We start from the raw sequence: 22,131 nt of genomic DNA on the forward strand, positions 1-22,131 counted from the left end.
TGGATCGGTCTGGTGACCGATTAGAGCGTGCCAAAATGCTGATTTTCGACTGTTGTCTGAAATTTCAGCTATGGAAGTTGGTGCTTTAGATTTCTAGAGGGTTGAAACTCTCCAAGACATTGTTGGTGAAATGGTCAAGGAGGAGTTGACCTTTAGGGGGAGTTTTACCTAATGGTCAAGGGGGAGTTGATTTTTAGGGGGAAGTTTTGCTCGTCAAGGTTTTTTTTTTGATAAGTGATTATCACTATGTTGAGTGTTGATTTTAGTATCAAGGGGGAAATTAAGGGTTTCAATGAAAGGTATGGGACTTTCATTAGGAAGAAACTCTTGACCTTGATTCACTCTTTTTGATGTGTGTCAAAAAGGGGGAGAATGTCCAGAGAATGTTCATGGAAGAACATTGGAGTTTGGGGAGAATGTTTAGAGAATGTTCGAGGAAGAACATTGGAGAACTATTGGAAAACCTAAGTTAGGTTATCGGGTTAACCTAAATTGATTATGATTTTTGTCAAACATCAAAAAGGGGGAGATTGTTGGTGCAACCTTAGGTCAAGGTTGACCTGGGTGACCCGACTCGAGTTGACCTGACTCGAGGTATATTTTGATGTTTGACAAGAATAGAGAAGTTGTATTTTGATATTTGACAAGAATAGGAACTTGGGGGATTGTGGGTGCAACCTTTGGTCAAGGTTGACCTGGTTGACCCGACTTGAGTTGACCTGATTCGGAAAAAGTCCAAGTATGGAGACTTGGCACGGAAAAGTCCAAGCAGGGAGCTTGGCACGGGAAAAGTCCAAGCAGGGAGCTTGGCACGGGGAAAAGTCCAAGTATGGAAGCTTGGTATGGGAGGTCGGAGAGGGCTCGGTAGCTCGTTCTTTGGACTGGATGGAGTCGGAGAGGGTTCGGTAGCTCATTCTCCGGACTAGGTCCGGGAGGTCTCGGTAGCTCGTTCTCCGAACTAGGTCCGAGAGGGCTCGGTAGCTCGTTCTCTGGACCGGACGAAGTCGGAGAGGGCTCGGTAGCTCGTTCTCCGGACTAGGTCCAAGAGAGCTCGGTAGCTCGTTCTCTGGACCGGACATGGAAGTCGGAGAGGGCTTGGTAGCTCGTTCTCTGGACTAGGTCAGAGAGGGCTCGGTAGCTCGTTCTCTGGACCGGACGTGGAAGTCGGAGAGGGCTCGGTAGCTCGTTCTCCGGACTAGGTCAGAGAGGGCTCGGTAGCTCGTTCTCTAGATCAGGAAGGCTTTAGGGTTTAAGGCTGGGAAATTGGATCGGTCTGCTGACCGATCTAGTGATACTATGGGTATCTGGATCGGTCTACTGACAGATCCAGTGATACACTGATTCTCACTGTGGGTCATCTGATCGATCTTGTGACCGATCAGTAACCAAACAGATTGGGAGAAGGAATAGGAGGGATCGGTCTATGGACCGATCCACCTATGGCCTGATCGGTCCACAGACCGATCAGAGCTCTGCAACCAACTCTCTGTGAGAGTTGGGATCGGTCTGGGGACCGATTAGCCTAGGGCCTGATCGGTCCCCTGACCGATCAGATCCGTCCTGGATCGATCAGGGTGGAGCCTGATCGGTCCAGGTCTAGCCGTTGAGTCACAACGGCTAGATTTCTGTGTCTGTGTCTTCTTCTTCGCAGGTTCATATAAATCAAGAGGTGGAGGTCTAAGTTAGGGCCCTTGTTCCTGCCATTTGAGGTTTGTATGGGCTCATCTGAAGCTTCATGTGAGCTTCCCTCGGCTGGACTCCAACTGATCAGTTGCTGCTGTTGTTAGCATCCGTGAAGTGGTTGCTTCATCACCAGTCGACGAGAAGGCAAGCAAACTAGTGTTTTTACATTCATATTGTTCTTGGCTTCTTGCTTTATTTTTGTACTCCGATCTTGCTGTTGCAAGAGAGATTGTGGCGAGGTTTCTCCACCCAGAAGGAGTTTTTATTAACCGATTTTCCGGGGTCTCATCCACCGACGGATTGATAGGATTCGTCCACCTTACGGACACGCCGAGGAGGAGTATCATCTCTGAACCTCGTTATATCGTCGTGTTTAAGGTTTGATATTCTCCTGTTTCGTTTCTATCTTTTATTTCCGCTGCGCTAACTAAAATTGTTGGAAGAAACGTGAATTTGGGGTCGGCTATTCACACCCCCCCTCTCTAGCCGCGTCCGAAGGTCCTAACAGAAATCTCTCATTTTGCAAGAAAATCCATATGCAAGGTATATTCATTATTTTTCTCACCAATTACAGTTAGTTATTATTGCTGTTGCCAAGAGTAATCTCAATGCGAGTGATTTTTTTAACTATGTTACTATAATTGTCAATACAACGGGAGCATCATGTAAAAGGAGAGATCAACTTAGGCAAATTGAACATAATAGGATTGTTGCAATGTTGGAGGGTGGAGACATTAGTACGGGCAGTGGCAAATATCAAGAAACTAATTTAGTAAGGCCAGGAGACACTCGTTAGGGATCACACTACTTGACATTGGGTCGTCTATTATCTATGTGGCCTTCTGTGATACAAGTGTTGGAGAATATTTGTGATGATTCTTGTTCTTTTGATAGTAGAGGGGTTGCCAAAAGTTTGATTCAGAAAATGGAGAATTATGAGTTTGTTTTCATATTGCACTTGATGAAAATAATACTGGGAATAACACATGAGTTGCCACTTGTGTTACAACAAAAAGATCAAAATATTGTCCAAGCCATAAGTTTGATTGAGAGTGTGAAAGATCAATTTCAAATATTTAGGGAAGACGGATGACATACAATTATAAATAAAGTCAACACATTTTGTGAGTTGAATGAGATCCTAGTGCCAGATATGAAAGACAATTGTTTGATTGGTGGTCGTAGTAGACGTAGAAGGCAAGTCATCACCAATTTTCATTATTATCGTGTGGAGATTTTCTATTAGGTATTATTTCTAAAAAAGAAAATTTATTATTATTATATTCATCAATAAGTTTTTTTTACTTATTAATTATTATTCTTGCAAATTACAATGTTAGGTTGTTGATTCAATTATACAAGAGATGAATACTCAATTTTCAGAAGTTGGCACAGAATTGCTTAGTTGTATAGCATGTCTTCATCCAAGAAATTCTTTTTCTGAATTCAATGTTCATAAACTTGTTCGACTTTGTGATTTATATCCAGAGGACTTCTCAGCAAATGATTGTATAGTTATTGAACAACAACTTCAGAATTTCATTCATAATATACGACAGGATCCAAATTTTTCTGGAATTGAAGATTTAGGGAGTTTTGCTCAGAAAATTGTTGAAACTCTAAAAAATCAAGCTTATCCATTGGTTTATCGTCTGATTGAGATGACATTAGTTTTACCAGTTGCGACCGCTTCTGTTGAAAGAGTATTTTCTGCGATGAAGACGATAAAGACTGATTTACTTAACAGAATGGGAGACGAGTGGATGAATGACAGTCTAGTCGTATACATCGAGAAAGATATCTTTTCAATAATTGAAAATGAGCAAATATTGCAGCGTTTTCAAAAGATGAAAAGCCGCAGAATGCAGTTGCCTCCTCTTTCTTATCCAACGACCACCTGATATGTTGGTAGTGTTAACTAATACTTCAATAAGCAATAGCCTAATTGCAATTTATTAATTTAGTATTTTATCTTTTTATGATGTCAAATTTAACTTTTTGTTATTAAATATATTTATTATGTTACAAAAGATATTCAGTTAGCCCTCGTTAAAATTTATTTCTGGATCCGCCCTTGATGGTTGGGATAGTTCGATAGCCTTCGGAGAGATCCAAGTGGCGTGCATGGTGGTGAAGAAAGGCGACATCAGGAACTAGGGCACAACGATGGAGGATCCGAGCTGGCACGACAACGATGTCGGGATCGGTAGGAGATGTAGAGGCAACCTGTCAACGGCGTCAGTGCTAGGGGTGTGATAATCCGGCGCCAAGTGGAGAGGAGAAGGAGAAGACGCGACAGAGAAGATCGAGCTAGGGCACAATATAGGTGAGATTGGTAGAGGAGAGGGCGCTCCACGCCGTGAGAGGGAGAGGATAAGGAGGGAAGAAGAAGAATCGGGGTTTGCTAGGGCACGAGGCCAGCCGTCGATCGACGTCGGCGACACGTTGGGGAAGAAGATGGTGCTCACGATGGAGAAGGAGCGAGGGGAGAGTCAGCGGAGAGTGGGGAAGAGGAAGGAGAAGGGGATTGGTGTCGTGTCGGGTTGAGGAAGGTGAAGGGATTGGGGAAGAATCAGAAGATTGAGAGGAATAGAAGGGAAACTCGGGCTCGGGAGAGGAAAATTAAATATTTATAATACGAACTTAGGTTTAGGAAAAATCAAAACCTAAGTTTGTTCCTCAATCAACTCCCTTTTTTGGATATTTCAAACAGGCTTTTCCCCAAGCCTATAAATTCATCATCTCAAATACGCCATACAAGCTCCGTTAAATTCCTAGAAAATTCCTAAAAATTTCTATAAATTCCGTTAAGGTTATTCCTCAAATAACCTTATTATTTAATTAATATTTAGGGTACCGTATTTTACATTCTCATCACTAATAAAAATTTGGTCCACAAATTTCATTATTACCATCATCAAGTACTAGTAATAGATAGATAGTATAAATGTTGAATGAAAATTAACCCACATACCTCAAGTAAAAAGATACTATCATTCTCGAGCTTGGATTGCAAGTGGCCTCCTCGTTAGAATGATACTGCCATCTGACTTTAACCAGCCGGATAGTCTTGTTCCGCAGCTGACTCTCTTGTGGTCCAGAATTCTGTATCGGAACCCCCTCGTAGGTAACGTCAAGCTGAATGGGAACTGACATATCTGACAGAATATATGTTGGGTCGAGTATATATCTCCTCAGCATGGACACATGGAATACATCGTGAATGTTTGCCAGAGCCGGTGGTAGCGCCAGACGATAAGTTACCGCTCCAACCCTCTCCAAGATCTAGAAAGACCCAATGTATTGTGGAGCTAGCTTACCTCGAAGGCCAAATCTCTTCACTCCTTTTATGGGTGAGACTCTCAAAAAATACATGATCATCTGTAGAGAACTCCAGAGGTCTCCATCTCCGATCAACATAACTCTTCTGACGGTCTTGCACCCCGGACATCCTTCGTCTGATAGTGTGGACCAACTCTCCCTCTTGTTGAGCCCTCTGAGGTCCTAGCAACTGGGCCTCCCCAACCTCCTCCTAGAGGGTGATTGTCCGATAAGACCTACCATACCATGCTTCAAACGGTGCCATCTAGATAATTGAATGATAGCTGTTGTTGTAGGCGAACTCTACTAATGGCAAGTGGTCCTCCCAGCTACCTTCGAAATCCTTAACGTAAGATCTCAGCAAGTCCTCTAAAGTCTGGATGGTCTGCTTTGACTATCCATCTATTTGCAGGTGAAATGTTGTACTGAAATAGAGTTGTGTGCCCAAGGCCTACTGCAGATTCAATCAAAATCAGAACATGAACCGTGGGTCTCTATCCAATATAATGCTCAAAGGAACACCATGCAACCGATGATCTCCCGACCATACAGTTGCTAATCTATCCAGAGAATCGATCTTCTGGATCACTAAGAAGTATGCGAATTTAGTTAATCGGTCAACGATTACCCAAATCGCGTCATGACCTCGTCATGTCCTAGGCAATCCCACCATAAAATACATAGTGATGTGTTCCCATTTTCACTCCGGAATAGGAATCTTTTGATGTAAACCAGCAAGTCTCTGGTGCTCAGCCTTCACTTGCTGACAGACTAGACATCTAGCTATAAATTTCGCGATGTCTTTCTTCATGCCGTTCCACCAATAGGAACGCCTCAAATCTCGATACATGCGTGTTTCATCTGAGTGGATAGAAAATCAGGAGCGATGAGCCTCCTAAAGTAACTCCTCTATAATCGGGTGAGATTGAGGTATGCATAACCTACCTCGGAAATAAATAACACCCTCGTCATCTCGGGTGAACTCGGTCTGCTGTCCAGAAGCTATCTGGCTGCCAATGGACTGTAAGCGCTGATCATCGTCTTGGGCCTTTCGAATCCTCATCCTGATCGATGATTGAGAAACCATGGTAACCTGAATACCCTACTCTATTTGTCCTAGCTCCTCAAGGACTAACTCGGAGAAACCCTGAATCAGGTCCGTGACTAAAGCTCGGTGACAAGGTAAAGTCCCTCTAGACTTCCGGCTAAGTGCATCGGCAACCATATTAGCTTTTCCCTGGTGGTAGCTAATGGTACAATCATAATCCTTTAGGAACTCCATCCATCTCCTCTATCGGATGTTGAGTTCCTTCTAGGTGAAAAGGTACTTGAGACTCTTATGATCGGTAAGAATCTCAAACGTAATACCATATAGATGATGTCATCAAATATATAAAGCAAATATAATGGCGGCCAACTCCAAATTATGTACTGGGTAGTTCTTCTCATGCTCCTTCAACTGACGAGAAGCATAGGAGACTACCCTGCCATATTCCATTAAAACAGCTCCCAAACCTTGTAGAGAAGTGTCGGTGTAGAGTACGAATCTGTCCTCTCCAGAGGACAAAGCCAGAACTGGTGCTGACACTAATATCCTCTTCAGCTCTTAGAAGCTAGTCTCGCAGGTGCTGACCACGTAACTTCACGCCTTTCCTGGTCAGGTGTGTCAGCGGCATAGTAATGTGAGAGAAACCCTCAACGGACCATCTGTAATATCCGGCCAATCCTAGGAAACTATGGATCTACTGAACTGATTTCGGTTGCTCTCATCTAGTGATAGCCTCGATCTTCTGAAGGTCTACAAAAATACCATAGCTAGAAACCACGTGTCCCAGCTGAACTTCGCATATAGACGGTGCCATCGAAGAGTCTCCAAGACTATGCGAAGATGTTGTGCATGTTCCTCTTCGGAACGTGAGTAGATTAAATGTCATCGATGAAAACGATAACAAACTAATCTAAATACTCCAGAAAGATGCGGTTCATTAAATCTATAAATACCGCTAGAGCATTGGTAAACCCAAATGACATTACCAAAAACTCATATTGTCCGTATTAAGGCATACTCAACCATAAGATTACTAACAATGAATATGTAATCCGATCACCAATTATATATCACCAAATCTATAAATATCACACATGACACTCACTATGTCACCATCAACGACAAACCCAAATACTAGATCATCCAAAACCAATACCCACTAATAGATCATTAAAGCAACTATCCACTAATAGATAATCAAACAACCACATAACTCAACATTTAATGCAATAATTCATTAGAAATCGACATATCATAATATCTGATCTCACAATATCCTCAACCTCAAACCATCCTCAACAATAATAAACCATGATAACTCCTCAGTGACCAATTTTTATTATATCGGTACCCTAATATCCAGAAGATATGAGTATACAAACTCTGCTAATCCTATTCAAACAATGTCTAAGGAGTATGTCAAATCTCATCCTTAGATACTCAAATGTCCACAGTTAAGAATCACAATCCAAATTTCAAAGGTCACTCAACCTCCTGACTAAGCATCTACCCATTAAAGATTATCACCACAAATCTCATAATCATACCCGTAAAATGTCCTCTAGTAACTGTTGTTAAAATGTCGAACCCTAAACAAATTTCGATAACAGATCGAATACTCCAATCTGAATTATAAACTTCAAGACCTTGGTAAAATGATCAAGTGGTCAAGGTCTTGAGCTACTTATGGAGACAATGATAGTTGAGGCGACTAACCATTGTCTTGCAACACATCATATTACGATTGCTCCACCTAAGGTTCAGGAATCTCTAGTGATGAGCAATGCCCACAAGGGTAGAGAAGTAGTATCAACAAATATCTAACCGACATAACTGTCGATCGATGTTCTGCTCCTCGTAAATCATCATAAAATATTTTCATTCAGTGAAGGTGAAACTTCCTAGGTGTTAATCAACTAACTCCACCTTGTATCACTACGAGTCATAAATTCCTAGATACCATCAAGGATATCCGTGATCGGTCCATGAGTCAGGATTCCCCATGGAATAGCATTAGGCGAGTCAACTCACCATCACCTTATAATCCATCATGCTACCGAAAGACGTAGTAACATACACACTCTAAAAATACCTCAATGTAATCACCAAATGATGCCTTGATCTCAAAAATCATCATCTGCTTCTTCCTTCATGTGATGCTTTCTCACGTAAAGATAAGCAACAAACTTCAACTTTTCTTAAGTCAGTAAAAATTATATATCCGAATGTACTCACCAATTCATATGCCCATGAAATGGTTGTATCTTCTAAGTGTTAAGCAAGTAGCTTTACACCTTCCCACATCAGTGGAGGTATCCCATCCGAATGTACCTACTAAGTCATCCTACTAGGTACAGACGGTCCAGGGTCAAAGTCCACATGGAATAGAATACGTCGATCCTCTATAGGTTAACCAAGCCGACAATGGTATCCAGCTAATTCAGTCCTCTATACATTGGTACATGTCATGTACCCAAATGTGCCTAAAAATCTCTAACCAAGCACGAGTAACCCAAAAATTCAAAATCTCTATAAAAAAAATAGAGTAAGTCGGTGCCCTACTGATCGGACCAACAACAATAGATCGGTCATCTACTAACTGATCCAATATGAGTACCTCGATCCTCGATAAAAGTAACTAAGATAAATCAATTCACAATTACCCAAGTTAATAAAGGTGAATCAGACCTCTATAGACAAAATCAAAGAGAATATAAATTAATCCTCTACAGACTAAGTCAACATGATTATTACTGGTAGTATGTTATGACGAATCCTCCAGTAGGGTCGATCGTGATCAGTGGTTGACCCATCGCATGCAATATATTCTACAACCAACTAGACAGGTACTAAAAGAGTACTAACAGATATCATAACTAACTATCATAGATAACTATATAACTACTAAAAGAAGTACATGATAACAGTAAACAACATACCTTCTATAGCTTGGAGATGTCCTACTACTGCCTAGTCCCAAAACTCGAAAAGTCACATTGAGAAAACCAAAACATGAAATCCAAAATACAAGAAAATAGGCATCATAAACCTATGGCTCTGATACCAATAGATTGTCATGCCCCAGAGGAGTTTCTGCCAGAGGAAAATCTGGCAGCATCTCCCCTATACCAGTGACAATCTAAAGCATGAATACATCAACACACAAAAATACCTCAGCCCACAGGGCTGGAATATACACAACCACGTAATTATATATATTAAAGAACCCACACAGTTGTACTAAAAACACAACCACACAATTATATATTTAATAGCCCACTCGGCTGTACTAAAAATACAACGGAAAAATAAATGGAAAACCCATACAAACCAAAACAACACAATGCATGTCGGCACAGCTTAAACACAAATACAACATCAAAACAATGACATAGCCACATGGCTAAACACCAATACAAAGTTAAATCAATAAAGAACGTATAAAAAGAAAGCAAGTGTGAGGTAAACCATCTTCTGATGTGATGTGGGATCAGCAGACAGGATACCTCCAAGCAACTGCTTAATCATCTACCTATAATAGGAATAATGCACCATGGTGAGTTCAACAACTCAGCGGGTATCAATATAACATGCATAGTAACAAATAGCTACCAGTAATAATCATGGAATACAGTCTCTTGTTCAATAAAAGGAAATACGAATTGAAGGACAAAAGAAGAAACTGTACTCACCAAGACCTCCTATCCGAACATACGATCGTCAGACCAAACACCTCATGTCTCCTGTATGCATGTCAAGCATATGCAACCACCAAAATGAAGCAAACAAAGTGCAACAAACATAAACAATAAATGCAATCCAATGCATATTATGCAAAAATGACATGTGTCACCCCTAACGCCAGTCAGTCATCTCACACGTGATGGTGAGACCGAGTGGCTAGGGTTATGACAATTGTGCACTCTGTCATCATTGCTCCTGAGTGACCGAGTGGACAGAATACTGTCGGAGTACATCTATCCTCCTACCCCAAATAGAGTGGGGGAGTGCAATGCTCTCATCTTCCTGTATCATAGTAAAGAGGAGGGATCCCTGCTCGCTACCACGCTGCATCACACTACCCATGAGCGGACCAACAGTGCCTGACAGAGCAACTGCACACACCCTGACTGATGTGCCACTAACTCATGAGTGGCTATGTGTGTAGATCATGTAACTGACGATGTGCTCAACAATAATGGAACCACAATTGCACAACATGCAATCATGCAAGATGGTGCATGACACTAAGCATGTAAATCCTGATCATAACCATTTCTAAATAATATGTACCAAAAAGGAAAAGGAATCCTATAACAATGATCTAGGTATCACAAAGCTAGATACGCATGCCAAATAATAAAAATCTAGAAAGCTAGTCCTAAACACAGTAAAGCATAGTATGCCACTACCTCTAGGAAACAAAACACACATGGCAATAATCAAGAGTATATAAACATGAATGCATATCAGACAACAATAAAAATAAGCTATAGGTATCTAGTAGTGATATACCAAGGCAAATATAAACATGATCATTGCTACTAGTTATAACCTACTAAGTATATCAGAATGACAATATCCAAAGAGATAAGTCAAAGGTACCCACCTCAAAATGAAGATCATATCGGAATAAATCCCACGTTAAGGCGCTCACCTTGGATCAAAGTCCTACAAATCACATGATTATAATTTAGCTAATTATATATGCAACAACTAGCTAAACCCAAAGATCCAAACCCTCAGGAAAAACCCTATTCAAACTAATCATTAATTATCCTCAATTAATGATTAGCTTCCATTACTCTTATCCTTGAATCCTTAATTACAATCTATTCAATACTGCCAACAAGGAACCGTACGAATCCAACCCATCACCATTAATCACAATATTAATCTAATGATTCTGATACAATCATGTACTCCTCTAAATCAACCAAATCCCTAATCAACCAAATCTCAACAAGAAATAAAAATCATATCTCATCCCGTATCAACTAATTAATCAATTCCAAATTTGATTCCAATCCAAAACTATCCAAGTATAAATTAACCAACTCAACACAACCTAATCAAACTTTGTAATCGATTAGATTAAATAGTTCTAGCTATTCCTCTCCCACATAGAATTTATTTCAAGTATAAATCAATCTAAAACTCAACAAATTCTAAAATGATCACTAAAAGCTCACAGGTTGAAGGGATTCATTTACACTGGGATAGTTCAATATCCTTCGGAGAGATCCAAGTGGCGTGCACGGTGGTGAAGAAAGGTGGCATCAGGAACTACGGCACAACAATGGAGGATCTGAGCCAGCACGGCAATGACGTCAGGATCAGTAGGAGATGTAGAGAAGGAGCAACCCAGCAACTCATGGCCGACGTTGATTTAAGGGTGCGATGATCCGGCTATCGAAGTGGATAGTGGCTGGAAGACCCACAATGATTGTGAAAGGGGCGACAGATTGGAGCTAGGGCACAGAATAGGTGAGATCAGGAGAGGAGAGGGTGCTCCACGCTATGAGAGGGAGAGGATAAGGATGGAAGAAGAAAGAATCGGGGTCGGCTAGGGCACGAGGCCAGTTGTTGATCGACGCCAACGTCACATTGGGGAAGAAGATAGTGCTCACAATGGAGAAGGAGCAATGGGTGATTTGCCGGAGAGTGGGGAAGAGGAAGAAGAAGGGGATCAGTGTCGTGTCGGGTTGAGGAAGGTGAAGGAATCGGGGAAGAATCGGAAGATTGAGAGGAAGAGATGGGAAACTCGAGCTCGGAAGAGGAAAATTAAATATTTTTAATATGAACTTAGGTTTAGGAAAAATCAAAACCTAAGTTTATTCCTCAATCAACTCCCCTTTTTGGATATTTCAAATAGATTTTTTCCCAAGCCTATAAATTCATCCTCTTAAATATGTCATACGAGCTCCGTAAAATTCTCAGAAAATTCCTAAAAATTTCTAAAAATTCCGTTAAGGTTATTCCTCAAATAACCTTATTATTTAATTAATATTTGGGGTACCGTATTTTATAGTATGTTATTGTTAGACAAATTCAATGTCATAGAAATTGAGGTATAATTGGTTAAACTCCCTTCTATTTAGTTGGATTGTGTAATTATTTTTATACTTGTCTATTAGGTACTCACTGATTTGGTTTAGCATGATGCCACTTAGTGAATCAGCTCTATTCTCAATCATGGTCGGGGTCGACCGTTGATGCGAATAGTTGACACTTAGGACTCAAACCTAATGCAGAGAATATAGATTCTTTTGTGGCACCAACTAGGACCGAGTTGGATGGTAGGGGTTAGGCCCATCAATAACATATTGGAGATCAAGGAGCATAGTCTCAAGAAATACCAATGACAATACTGCCTGCATCACTACCAATGGGGTAATGGACAAGGCATATATACCCAAACTATCCTAGTTAATTAAGAATTGATGCATCCTGTTCCATAGGAATTTGGACCATGGAACCCTCATTCATTTTTAGACAACCTCGAAGGTACATTTGGGTACATGACCCACAATGATGTAGAGATGGTGAAACTAGTGGTTTATTACTTATGAGACCAGGCCACTACGTGGTGGAAGATCATAGAAGACAATCATCAAGGAGAAAAATGACACTTGGCAATGATTTTGAACAGCTTTTTTAGAGATAGTTTTCTCTACATTTGTAGTTCGTCTTCAAGAGTTCCTTAATTGTAAGTTGTGTGATCATAGTTTAATGAATTTCAAGGCAATAGTTAGTCAACTCGGCTAACAATGCCCCCACCAAGTAGTGCAAGACCTTGACCACATGATTCATTCATCTAAGATCTTGAAGTCTATATTTAGATCAGAATGTTTGACCCTTTTGTCAACTCTTGTAGGAGAACATTTATAGGTAACATTATGAGAGTTGTAGTGATACTCATATAGTAGGTACTATCATCTAGCTAAGAAGTTAAGGGTTACCCCTTGAACCTTGGTGGTCGTACCCTCACTATAGATATACAAGTACTTAAAATGATGAAATTTGACATCCTTATTTGCATGGACGGTTTGGTCATCTATTATGCTACAATTAACTGTAAAGCAAGGGAAATAACCTTGCAACTACCGGACCGACCATCTTGGAAATTTGTCGAAACTAACGATGAAGGAATATTTGGTTTTGGTATTATAAGCCAAGCAAGTGCTATCTCATGGATGACGAAGGTATCTACTACCGTTGATAATATTTAACAAGGATAGTACATCACTTTGCTAGAACGTTTGTATAGCTCGAGAATACCCAAATGTTTCTAGATGAACTCCTTAGCTTACCACTTGCAAGGCAAGTGGAGTTTGCTATTAAGATACTTCCGAGGGTTGGCCCCAATATCTATGACCTCGTGATGCATGGTGCCAAAGGAACTTGAAGAATGAAAGTTGTAAGAGTTATTAGACAAAGGATTTATTCTTCCCAACGTCTCTCTTTGGGGAGTTTTCATCATCTTTGTTAAGAAGAGGGATGAATCACTAAGATTGTCAAGCAAGTGTTGGATCGAGAAGCGCTAGAGGGGGGTGATAGCGGTCGTGGCTATTTCATTCGTTTCGTAAAACACTCGAGCAAAAAACGCAACGGAATAAAAACAAACAACACAAAGACACAGGTCGATTTTACTTCGTTCGGAGCCTAAGGCGACTCCTACTCGAAGGCCCGCGATCCTTGATCGCTTCCGGTGGGCAACAACTATAAGTTCAAAAGTATACAAAAGATGATTTACAAGTAATGCAGTAAGTAATCTTATACCGACAATGGAAAATACTAAATTGAAGATTCGGGTTGTCGGTGTCGAGTTGCAGCACTTCGAGATGAGTTCGTTAGCAGCTAAATGCAGAAGGAAGACTTGAATCTTGTCGTTCTAAGTTGCTGGTCGAACCCCCTTTAAAAATACTGTTCAAGGCACCTTGAATGCTACCCAAGGCGCCTTGAATAGGCCGAGACAGCCGCGGAGATAAGGAGCGAACTGGTCGAATCTTATCACAGATTCAAGGTGCCTTCCACTGTTCACAGGGCGCCTTCATCTGTTCAAGGCGCCTTGAACAGCTTCTCGCAGCAAGCTCCAACCTTGCACCCGAGGCGCCTCCAAGTTCCATGAAGGCGCCTCAGACACTGTTCATCCGAGGCTTTAGGTTGCTTCTTTGCACCTGCAAGATACGTTAGTCCCAACCACTATCCTGCAGCACAAAGTTACCACATAATACAATAAATATGACAAATGAAGTATTGACAGTCTCCGGACTGTCCGAGTCTGACTTCGAGTTTCCATCCGGAAACCCTAGGTCGACCCGACGCCTATTGTTCCCTCTACGGGGAACGCGTCCTCACCTACTCCACTCAGGAGATTTACCTGTTGCCAGTATGATCCTCCAGATCGACTGGACTTTTGCTCAGCACTCGACGCTTCCGGACTTTCTGCTGGACATCCGCTTCCCGGCTAGTCCAGTCTTTCACCTGGTTCGCGACACCAGGACTTTCCACCTAGGGTTACCACCCCCAAGGACTTTTGCCTGAAGTCATCAACCTGCCAAGACTTTCCGCATAGTGTTACCACCCCCTATGACCTAGAGTTACCACCCCCTAGGGTTTTCCTCTACCTAGGGTTACTACCCCCTAGGACCTAAGGTTACCACCCCCTAGGGTTTTCCATTTGCCTAACCGCAGCTAGGACTTATGCCTAAGTACCACTTAGGACTTTCCTGTAAACTTGTTCAACATATTAGAAACCAAAATACCTTAACTTTGAACCCTTTGACATAATCAAAACATAGGTTCGATAGTCGGATGCTTCCCGCACCAACAATCTCCCCCTTTTTGATTATGGCAATACAGTTCAAAGTTGAGTAAAAAATAAGACAATAAGTACAGAAACTTAAACATGAACATAAAAAACTTTATGCTTTCCCTTTGATTATGTTTAAGTTTACTCTTTACTTAACTTCTCTCTCCCCCTTTGACATAAATAAAAAAAAAACCTAGGAAAAGAGAAAAATAGTCTATGTAACTTTTTTCTCTCTCCCTTTGCTCTATGAATCACTTAGCTAAGCCTTTTGCAAACATTGAATTTTGAAAATATAGCTTAAGTGAAAAGGGACTTAGCTTAATTTTGAATAAAATAATACTTATTTTTGAAAAAGAACTTGTTAGTTTTTAGGTTGAAGAGAGAGAGAGCAGCTAAAATTTTAATTTAGATTATTTATTCAGTTAGTCCTTAAGTTCAAGCATGAGTCAAGTTAAATAGCAGTTAAATTATCTAATTGGTGTTGATCAGGTATCAGAGCCCTAACGTACAAGCATGCTTAATCTTAATATTTCCATTTCCTTTAGTTTGAGAGATACTTTTAGCTGCGATAAGGTTATTTTTGTCTTTAACAAGTAACTAAGCAAATTTTGTGATATCACAACACTTTAAATTCTTAGTTTTTAAAGAGGGAGTTTAGAAAAAAATTTGATCAAGACTCAGTTTAACTAAGATTTTTATTTTTTAAAGTACTTTTATCAAAGACTTAGCTAAACTTATGAAGATAGTAGTTTTGTTAACTATTTAACCTTAAAAACTTAGTTTTTCAAAAAAATTATTTTGATGAAATTTTGAGAATGCTTTGGAAAATACTTAGCATTTTCAGCAAAACTTAGCATTTGAAAAAAATTGCATTGAGAGACTTAGCTAAATTCCACCTTTTTTTTTTAAAATAACTTTAAAAAGAACTTAGCTAAATTTGAAAAACTAATTATAAAACCAACTCAAAATCACTCCCCCTTAATTAATGCCTTAGTAAATTCTTTGTGTTCAGGAGTTCAAGCATGAGAGGTTAAAAAAATATATATATTTTTCGATCTTTCCATCTCACTCATTCTAGATTAACAAGCATGTTTAGCATATGAGTGAGCGTGAGATGGAGTTGTCTTTACAGTTGATATAAAACATAAGTTTTGAATTTCAAATGATTTGACACTAAGTTTTGAAATGATTTTAAAATGATTTTCAAAATTTTAAAATTAAGTTTTGAAAAGATTTTGAAATTAAGTTTTGAAAAGATTTTAAAATTAAGTTTCGAAAAGATTTTAAAATTAAGTTTTGAAAAGATTTTAAAATGATTTTTGAAATTTAGTTTTGAGAAGATTTTAAAATTAAGTTTTGAAAAGATTTTAAAATTAAGTTTTGAAAAGATTTTAAAATGATTTTTGAAATTTAGTTTTGAAAAGATTTTAAAATTAAGTTTTGAAAAGATTTTAAAATGATTTTTGAAATTTAGTTTTGAAAAGATTTTTAAAATAATTTTGAAATAATTTTGAAATTAAGTTTAAAAGTTTGGTTTTTAAATAATTTTGAAATAATTTTGAAATAAAGTTTAAAAGCTTTTTAAAATAATTTTGAAATTGAGTTTAAAAGTTTTTTTTTAAAAATAATTTTGAAATAATTTTGAAATTGAGTTTCAAAGTTTTTTGAAATAATTTTGAAATTGAGTTTAAAAGTTTTTTGAAATAATTTTGAAATAAAGTTTAAAAGATTTTTGAAATAATTTTGAAATTGAGATTAAATGTTTTTTTTAAATAATTTTGAAATAATTTTGAAATTGAGTTTAAAAGTTTTTTGAAATAATTTTGAAATTGAGTTTAAAAGTTTTTTGAAATAAAGTTTAAAAGATTTTTGAAATAATTTTGAAATTGAGTTTAAACGTTTTTTTTTAAATAATTTTGAAATAATTTTGAAATTGAGTTTAAAAGACTTTTGAAATAATTTTGAAATTGAGTTTAAAAGACTTTTGAAATAATTTTGAAATTGAGTTTAAAAGACTTTTGAAATAATTTTGAAATTGAGTTTAAAAGACTTTTGAAATAATTTTGAAATTGAGTTTACAAGTTTTTTTAAAAATAATTTTGAAATTGAGTTTAAAAGTTTTTTGAAATAATTTTGAAATAAAGTTTTTGAACCAATTTTGAAATTTAAGCTTTTGAACCAATTTTGAAATTTAAGTTTTGTTTTTTAAAAAAACAAAGATAATTTGATTAACATGATTTAAGTTTAAGTCATAGTTTTATTTCTTAGTCATCTCACCTGATTTAAATTGTCAATCAGGGAATCCTATAATTGTTGTGAGATGAATTATTGTTTAATTTAAGGGTCTGGTTTAACTTTGTGTTAGATTCAGGTTTAGCTTTGGGTTCAACAAGTAAGCATTCTTTGGATAAACTTCTGGGCTATGGTGAGTCGCAAGGAGCTCATTAAAGTAACCATGCCTTCGAGGTTTTCCAAATAGTGCTACTCATTGAACTTAATACTAATCCTTGGTCTAACTAGTTATGATCCATTTAAGGGTAACTTCGGTCAGTTCCACTTGGCCAAATGCACCAGGTCGAAGCCATATCTTCCTAGACATGCGATGCCCAAGCTTCCCTAACGTATTATCATCCAAAAACTTCACCAGTATTGTGGTTCAGGTTAGACTTAGCCCGTTTTAAACTAAACTTAATTACCCCTGCTGGGTAATCTACTCTTGTTTTACCCATTTCGGGTAGATTAAGTTCAGTTACCCTATCGGGTAGTTCAGTTGGGGGTGCCAGCGAGTCTGGATCCTCCATCTATTTTTATTTAACTTAAGTTGAAAATTTACTTTTAATTTTGAATTAATTTCGAATTGAATTTCGAATTTAATTTAATTTCAAAATTTTAATTGAATTTTGAATTTTGAATTTAATTTAATTTTGAATTTTTAATTAAATTTTTAATATTTAATTTTAAATTTAATTTCAAATTTTTAATTGAATTTTGAATTTGAATTATGTTCTTAATATTGTTTTTCTATTAGCACCCCCTGGATCATAGCCTCGATATGGTCTATCAAGGTAATAGACTTGATCCTTGGGGACTCAATAGTGACCAGTTCCAACTTGATTAACCAAGTTGGATTTTGGTACCCATGCTTGGAGAAATTTTCTATTATTTCTATTAACTAGCGAAAAATATGATTTGTATTTTATTTTAGTTTTAAATCCAAGTCTAGTTTTGTTGTAAACGGCTCGCTTTTTTCCAAGAATCAGATCCAGATTCTTGGAGCCCAAGGTGAACCGTTCTAACGTGTCCTTGAGTTCTTTAATTTGAGCTTTCAAATTGGAATTTTCTTCCTCAAGTTGTTGGACTTGAGTTGAACTTTCAATTTGAACTGACTCAGTTAAAGAGCTCGAGTCAGTCGCTTCCTTAAGGGCTGTTACCTCCTTTTGGAGCAACTTAACCCGGACGTTGGATTTAGCCAACTTTTTTACTAAGTAAGGTAATAATTCATGCAAGTTATCTAATTGAAATTCTGCGAGTAGTGAACTTACAGTGGGTTTTGGTCCTTTGGAAACGAATGCGGATTCGTGGCTTCGATCAGACTTAGTCTCGGATTCGCTCTCGGTTTCTGACTCATACTCGGACTCAGTTTCCGCCACGGTTGCTAGTACTGGTAGAGCGAGGAAGCTCGTCGGTTCTTCTACGTCGGACCTAGATTCATCTGTAGACTCGGACCATATCTTTTCCTCTGTCTAACTTGTACCTGCAACCATCGTAATACCTTCCTCGGCAGAAGTAGTATTATTCTGCTCATCTAATTCAAATAAATCATTTATTAAATTATGCTTACTTGAGCGTCGGAAGTGCCCTCGTGTAGTTTCATCAATTTTTGCCACAACTCTTTTGCACTTGCGAAGGGGCCAATGCGGTTCAGTTCTTCATTGGTTAGGCCACATTGTAGCATGCAGGTTGCTTTGGCATTGGCTTCAACTTTTTTCATTGTGCTAGAATCCCAGTTGATGCATGAGATAAGTTTTCCGGTGTCGTCATGTGGAAGTTCGAGTCCGGTCTGGATGATGATCCACATCTCGACTTGCGTCTTGAGGTGGTATTCCATCCGATTCTTCCAGTATCCAAAGTCCTCGCCAGAAAAGAGCGGCGGTCGGACGGTGCAGAATCCTTCTTGGAATGCCATTTTAAAAGAACCTTGCACACAAAAAATAGCAAAAAAAATGTACCAGGACTTGATCCTGGATTAGCAGTGCGGTATGGAAGGATAGAAATAGAAGTTCACCAGTTTCGAGAAAAAATAATAAAATATTATTAAAAAATATTTAAAAAATATTATTTCAAATTTTGCCAAATTCAATATTTTATCAATACTAATAAATCGTGAAAGGATGAAAATGAATTTTTCGAAAATAATTTTGGAGGGAAAAAATGAAAGGCGTACCAGTTCAAAGCGACAAAGCCACGAAAAATGCTTGAATGGTGGTTGTACCAGTTCAAAGTGACCCCGCTCTGATACCAATTATTGGATCGAGAAGCGCTAGAGGGGGGTGAATAGCGCTTGTGGCTATTTCGTTCGTTTCGTAAAACACTCGAGTAAAAAATGCAGCGGAATAAAAACAAACAACACAAAGACACAGGTCGATTTTACTTCGTTCGGAGCCTAAGACGACTCCTATTCGAAGGCCCGCGATCCTTGATCGCTTCCGGTGGGCAACAACTATAAGTTTGAAAGTATACAAAAGATGATTTACAAGTAATGCAGTAAGTAATCTTATACCGACAATGGAAAATACAAAATTGAAGCTTCGGGTTGTCGGTGTCGAGTTGCAGCACTTCGGGACGAGTTCGTTAGCAGCTAAATGCAGAAGGAAGACTTCAATCTTGTCGTTCTAAGCTGTTGGTCGAACCCCCTTTAAAAATACTGTTCAAGGCGCCTTGAATGCTACCCAAGGCGCCTTGAATAGGCCGAGACAGCCGCGGAGATAAGGAGCGAACTGGTCAAATCTTATCACAGATTCAAGGCGCCTTCCACTGTTCACAGGGCGCCTTCATCTGTTCAAGGCGCCTTCCACTGTTCATCAAGGCACCTTGAATAGCTTCTCGCAGCCAGCTCCAGCCTTGCACCCGAGGCGCCTCCAAGCTCCATGAAGGCGCCTCGGACACTGTTCATCCGAGGCTTTAGGTTGCTTCTTTGCACCTGCAAGATACGTTAGTCCCAAACACTATCCTGCAGCACAAAGTTACCACATAATACAATAAATATGACAAATGAAGTATTGACAGTCTCCTGACTGTCCGAATCTGATTTCGGATTTCCATCCGGAAACCCTAGGTCGACCCGACGCCTACTATTCCCTCTACGGGGAACGCATCCTAACCTACTCCACTCAGGAGATTTACCTGTTCCCAGTATGATCCTCCAGATCGACTGGACTTTTGCTCAGCACTCGACGCTTTCGGACTTTCTGCTGGACATCCGCTTCCCGGCTAGTCCAGTCTTTCACCTGGTTCGCGACACCAGGACATTCCACCTAGGGTTACCACCCCCTAGGACTTTTGCCTGAAGTCATCGACCTGCCAAGACTTTCCGCATAGGGTTACCACCCCCTATAACCTAGGGTTACCATCCCCTAGGGTTTTCCTCTACCTAGAGTTACCACCCCCTAGGACCGAAGGTTACCACCCCCTAAGGTTTTCCATTTACCTAACCGCAGCTAGGACTTATGCCTAAGTACCACTTAGGACTTTCTTGCAAACTTGTTCAACATATTAGAAACCAAAATACCTTAACTTTGAACCCTTTGACATAATCAAAACATAGGTTCGATAGTCGGATGCTTCCCGCACCAACAAGATTGTCTATCAAGTGTAGGATCGAGACGTGTTAGAGGGGGGGGGGGGTGGGAGAATAACACTCGTGGCTTTTTCACACTTTTCGAAAAACACAGAATGCACAGCGGAAATAAAGAAACACAATTGTAAACATAAGTAATTTTACTTAGTTCAGATCCTTTGACAACTCTTACTCCAAGGCCCATAATCATTGATCGCTTTCATTGTGCAATCACTAATAGCTCGAATAATATTATAATTTAAAGTACAAATGCTATACAAAAATTTTGTTACCAATAATAAAAGAATAAGAAGATGTTCGTCGATTGTCGGAGCAGCGATTGGGCCCTTGTCGAATCATTCTGGATCAGCGCGCAGGAGTAGAAGTTATTTTGAATAATATGTTGTTCTCAAAGATGCTGGTCAAACCCCTTTTTATAGCCAAGTTGGACATGATCCAGATCAACTGATCTCGGGATCAGTGTTTGACTCGACACTGATCGGTCGATCGATCTTGTTGTTCGGTTAATCGAAACTTCTGAATCTACCCAGCTTCCCGTCCAAATGATACTGCTTCAGATAGTCTTTATTCAGTCAACTAATCCTACTATTTGATCGACCGAACCCTCGATGCTCCTCGACTTATCTGGTTCGATCAACTCGATCTGAAGTTTATCCACCATTCAATCGACTAAACCTCCATATTCGGTCAACCGATCCCTCGGTCTACACTTCATCACAAGCTAAAATATGATCTTCTAGCTTAGGGGTTTGGTCGACCAATCTAGACATTTGGTCGAAAGAACAAGGTAAAATTCAAACCTATAAAATTATTAGTTTCCTACAAAATAGAATTAGAATAATAGGAAAACAATAAATAAAAACTAATTTTGACAGCCTCCAGACTATCCGGTTCTTACTTTGAGTTCGTTAAAACTCTAGGTCAGACTGATGCCTACTGTTTCCTCTTTAGGGAACGCATCCTCACCTACTCCTCTCGGGAAAAATTACCTTTTACTAGATCGGTCTTGTAGACTGTTTAGACTTTTGCTTAATGTCCAAGACTTTAGGACTTTATGCTGAATGTTTGATCCACGACCTGTCTAGTCTTCCACCTGGTGTCCACGACTCCCAGGATTTTCACCTAGAATCCTCGACTCTAGGATTTTGCCCAAAGTCCTCGACCCGCTAACACTTTGCCTAGTCCCCTAGACTGGAACTTCATTGCCTAATTGCAGTTAGTACTTTCCACCTGCCTAACCATAGCTAGGACTTTCCTGTACACTTAGTTCAACTTATTAGAACACAAGATAGCTTAATTTTAAACTCCTTTTCCATTATCAAAACATAGGTTTGATCGTTTGATGCTCCTCGCACTAACAATCTCCCCCTTTTTGCTGATGCCAACCTGGTTCAAAAGTTAAGTAAA

General features: G+C 39.2%; 1 protein-coding gene across 1 annotated transcript; it reads left to right on the forward strand.

The window, feature by feature from the left end:
* Positions 1-3,047: 3,047 nt before the first annotated feature.
* On the forward strand, positions 3,048-3,584 carry LOC122031379. The gene has a single exon (XM_042590497.1). It carries the CDS (start codon positions 3,048-3,050, stop codon positions 3,582-3,584), a length of 537 nt encoding a protein of 178 aa, XP_042446431.1.
* Positions 3,585-22,131: the final 18,547 nt, after the last annotated feature.

The sequence above is a fragment of the Zingiber officinale genome, chromosome 11A (genome assembly GCF_018446385.1).
Source record: "Zingiber officinale cultivar Zhangliang chromosome 11A, Zo_v1.1, whole genome shotgun sequence".
NCBI lineage: Eukaryota > Viridiplantae > Streptophyta > Magnoliopsida > Zingiberales > Zingiberaceae > Zingiber > Zingiber officinale.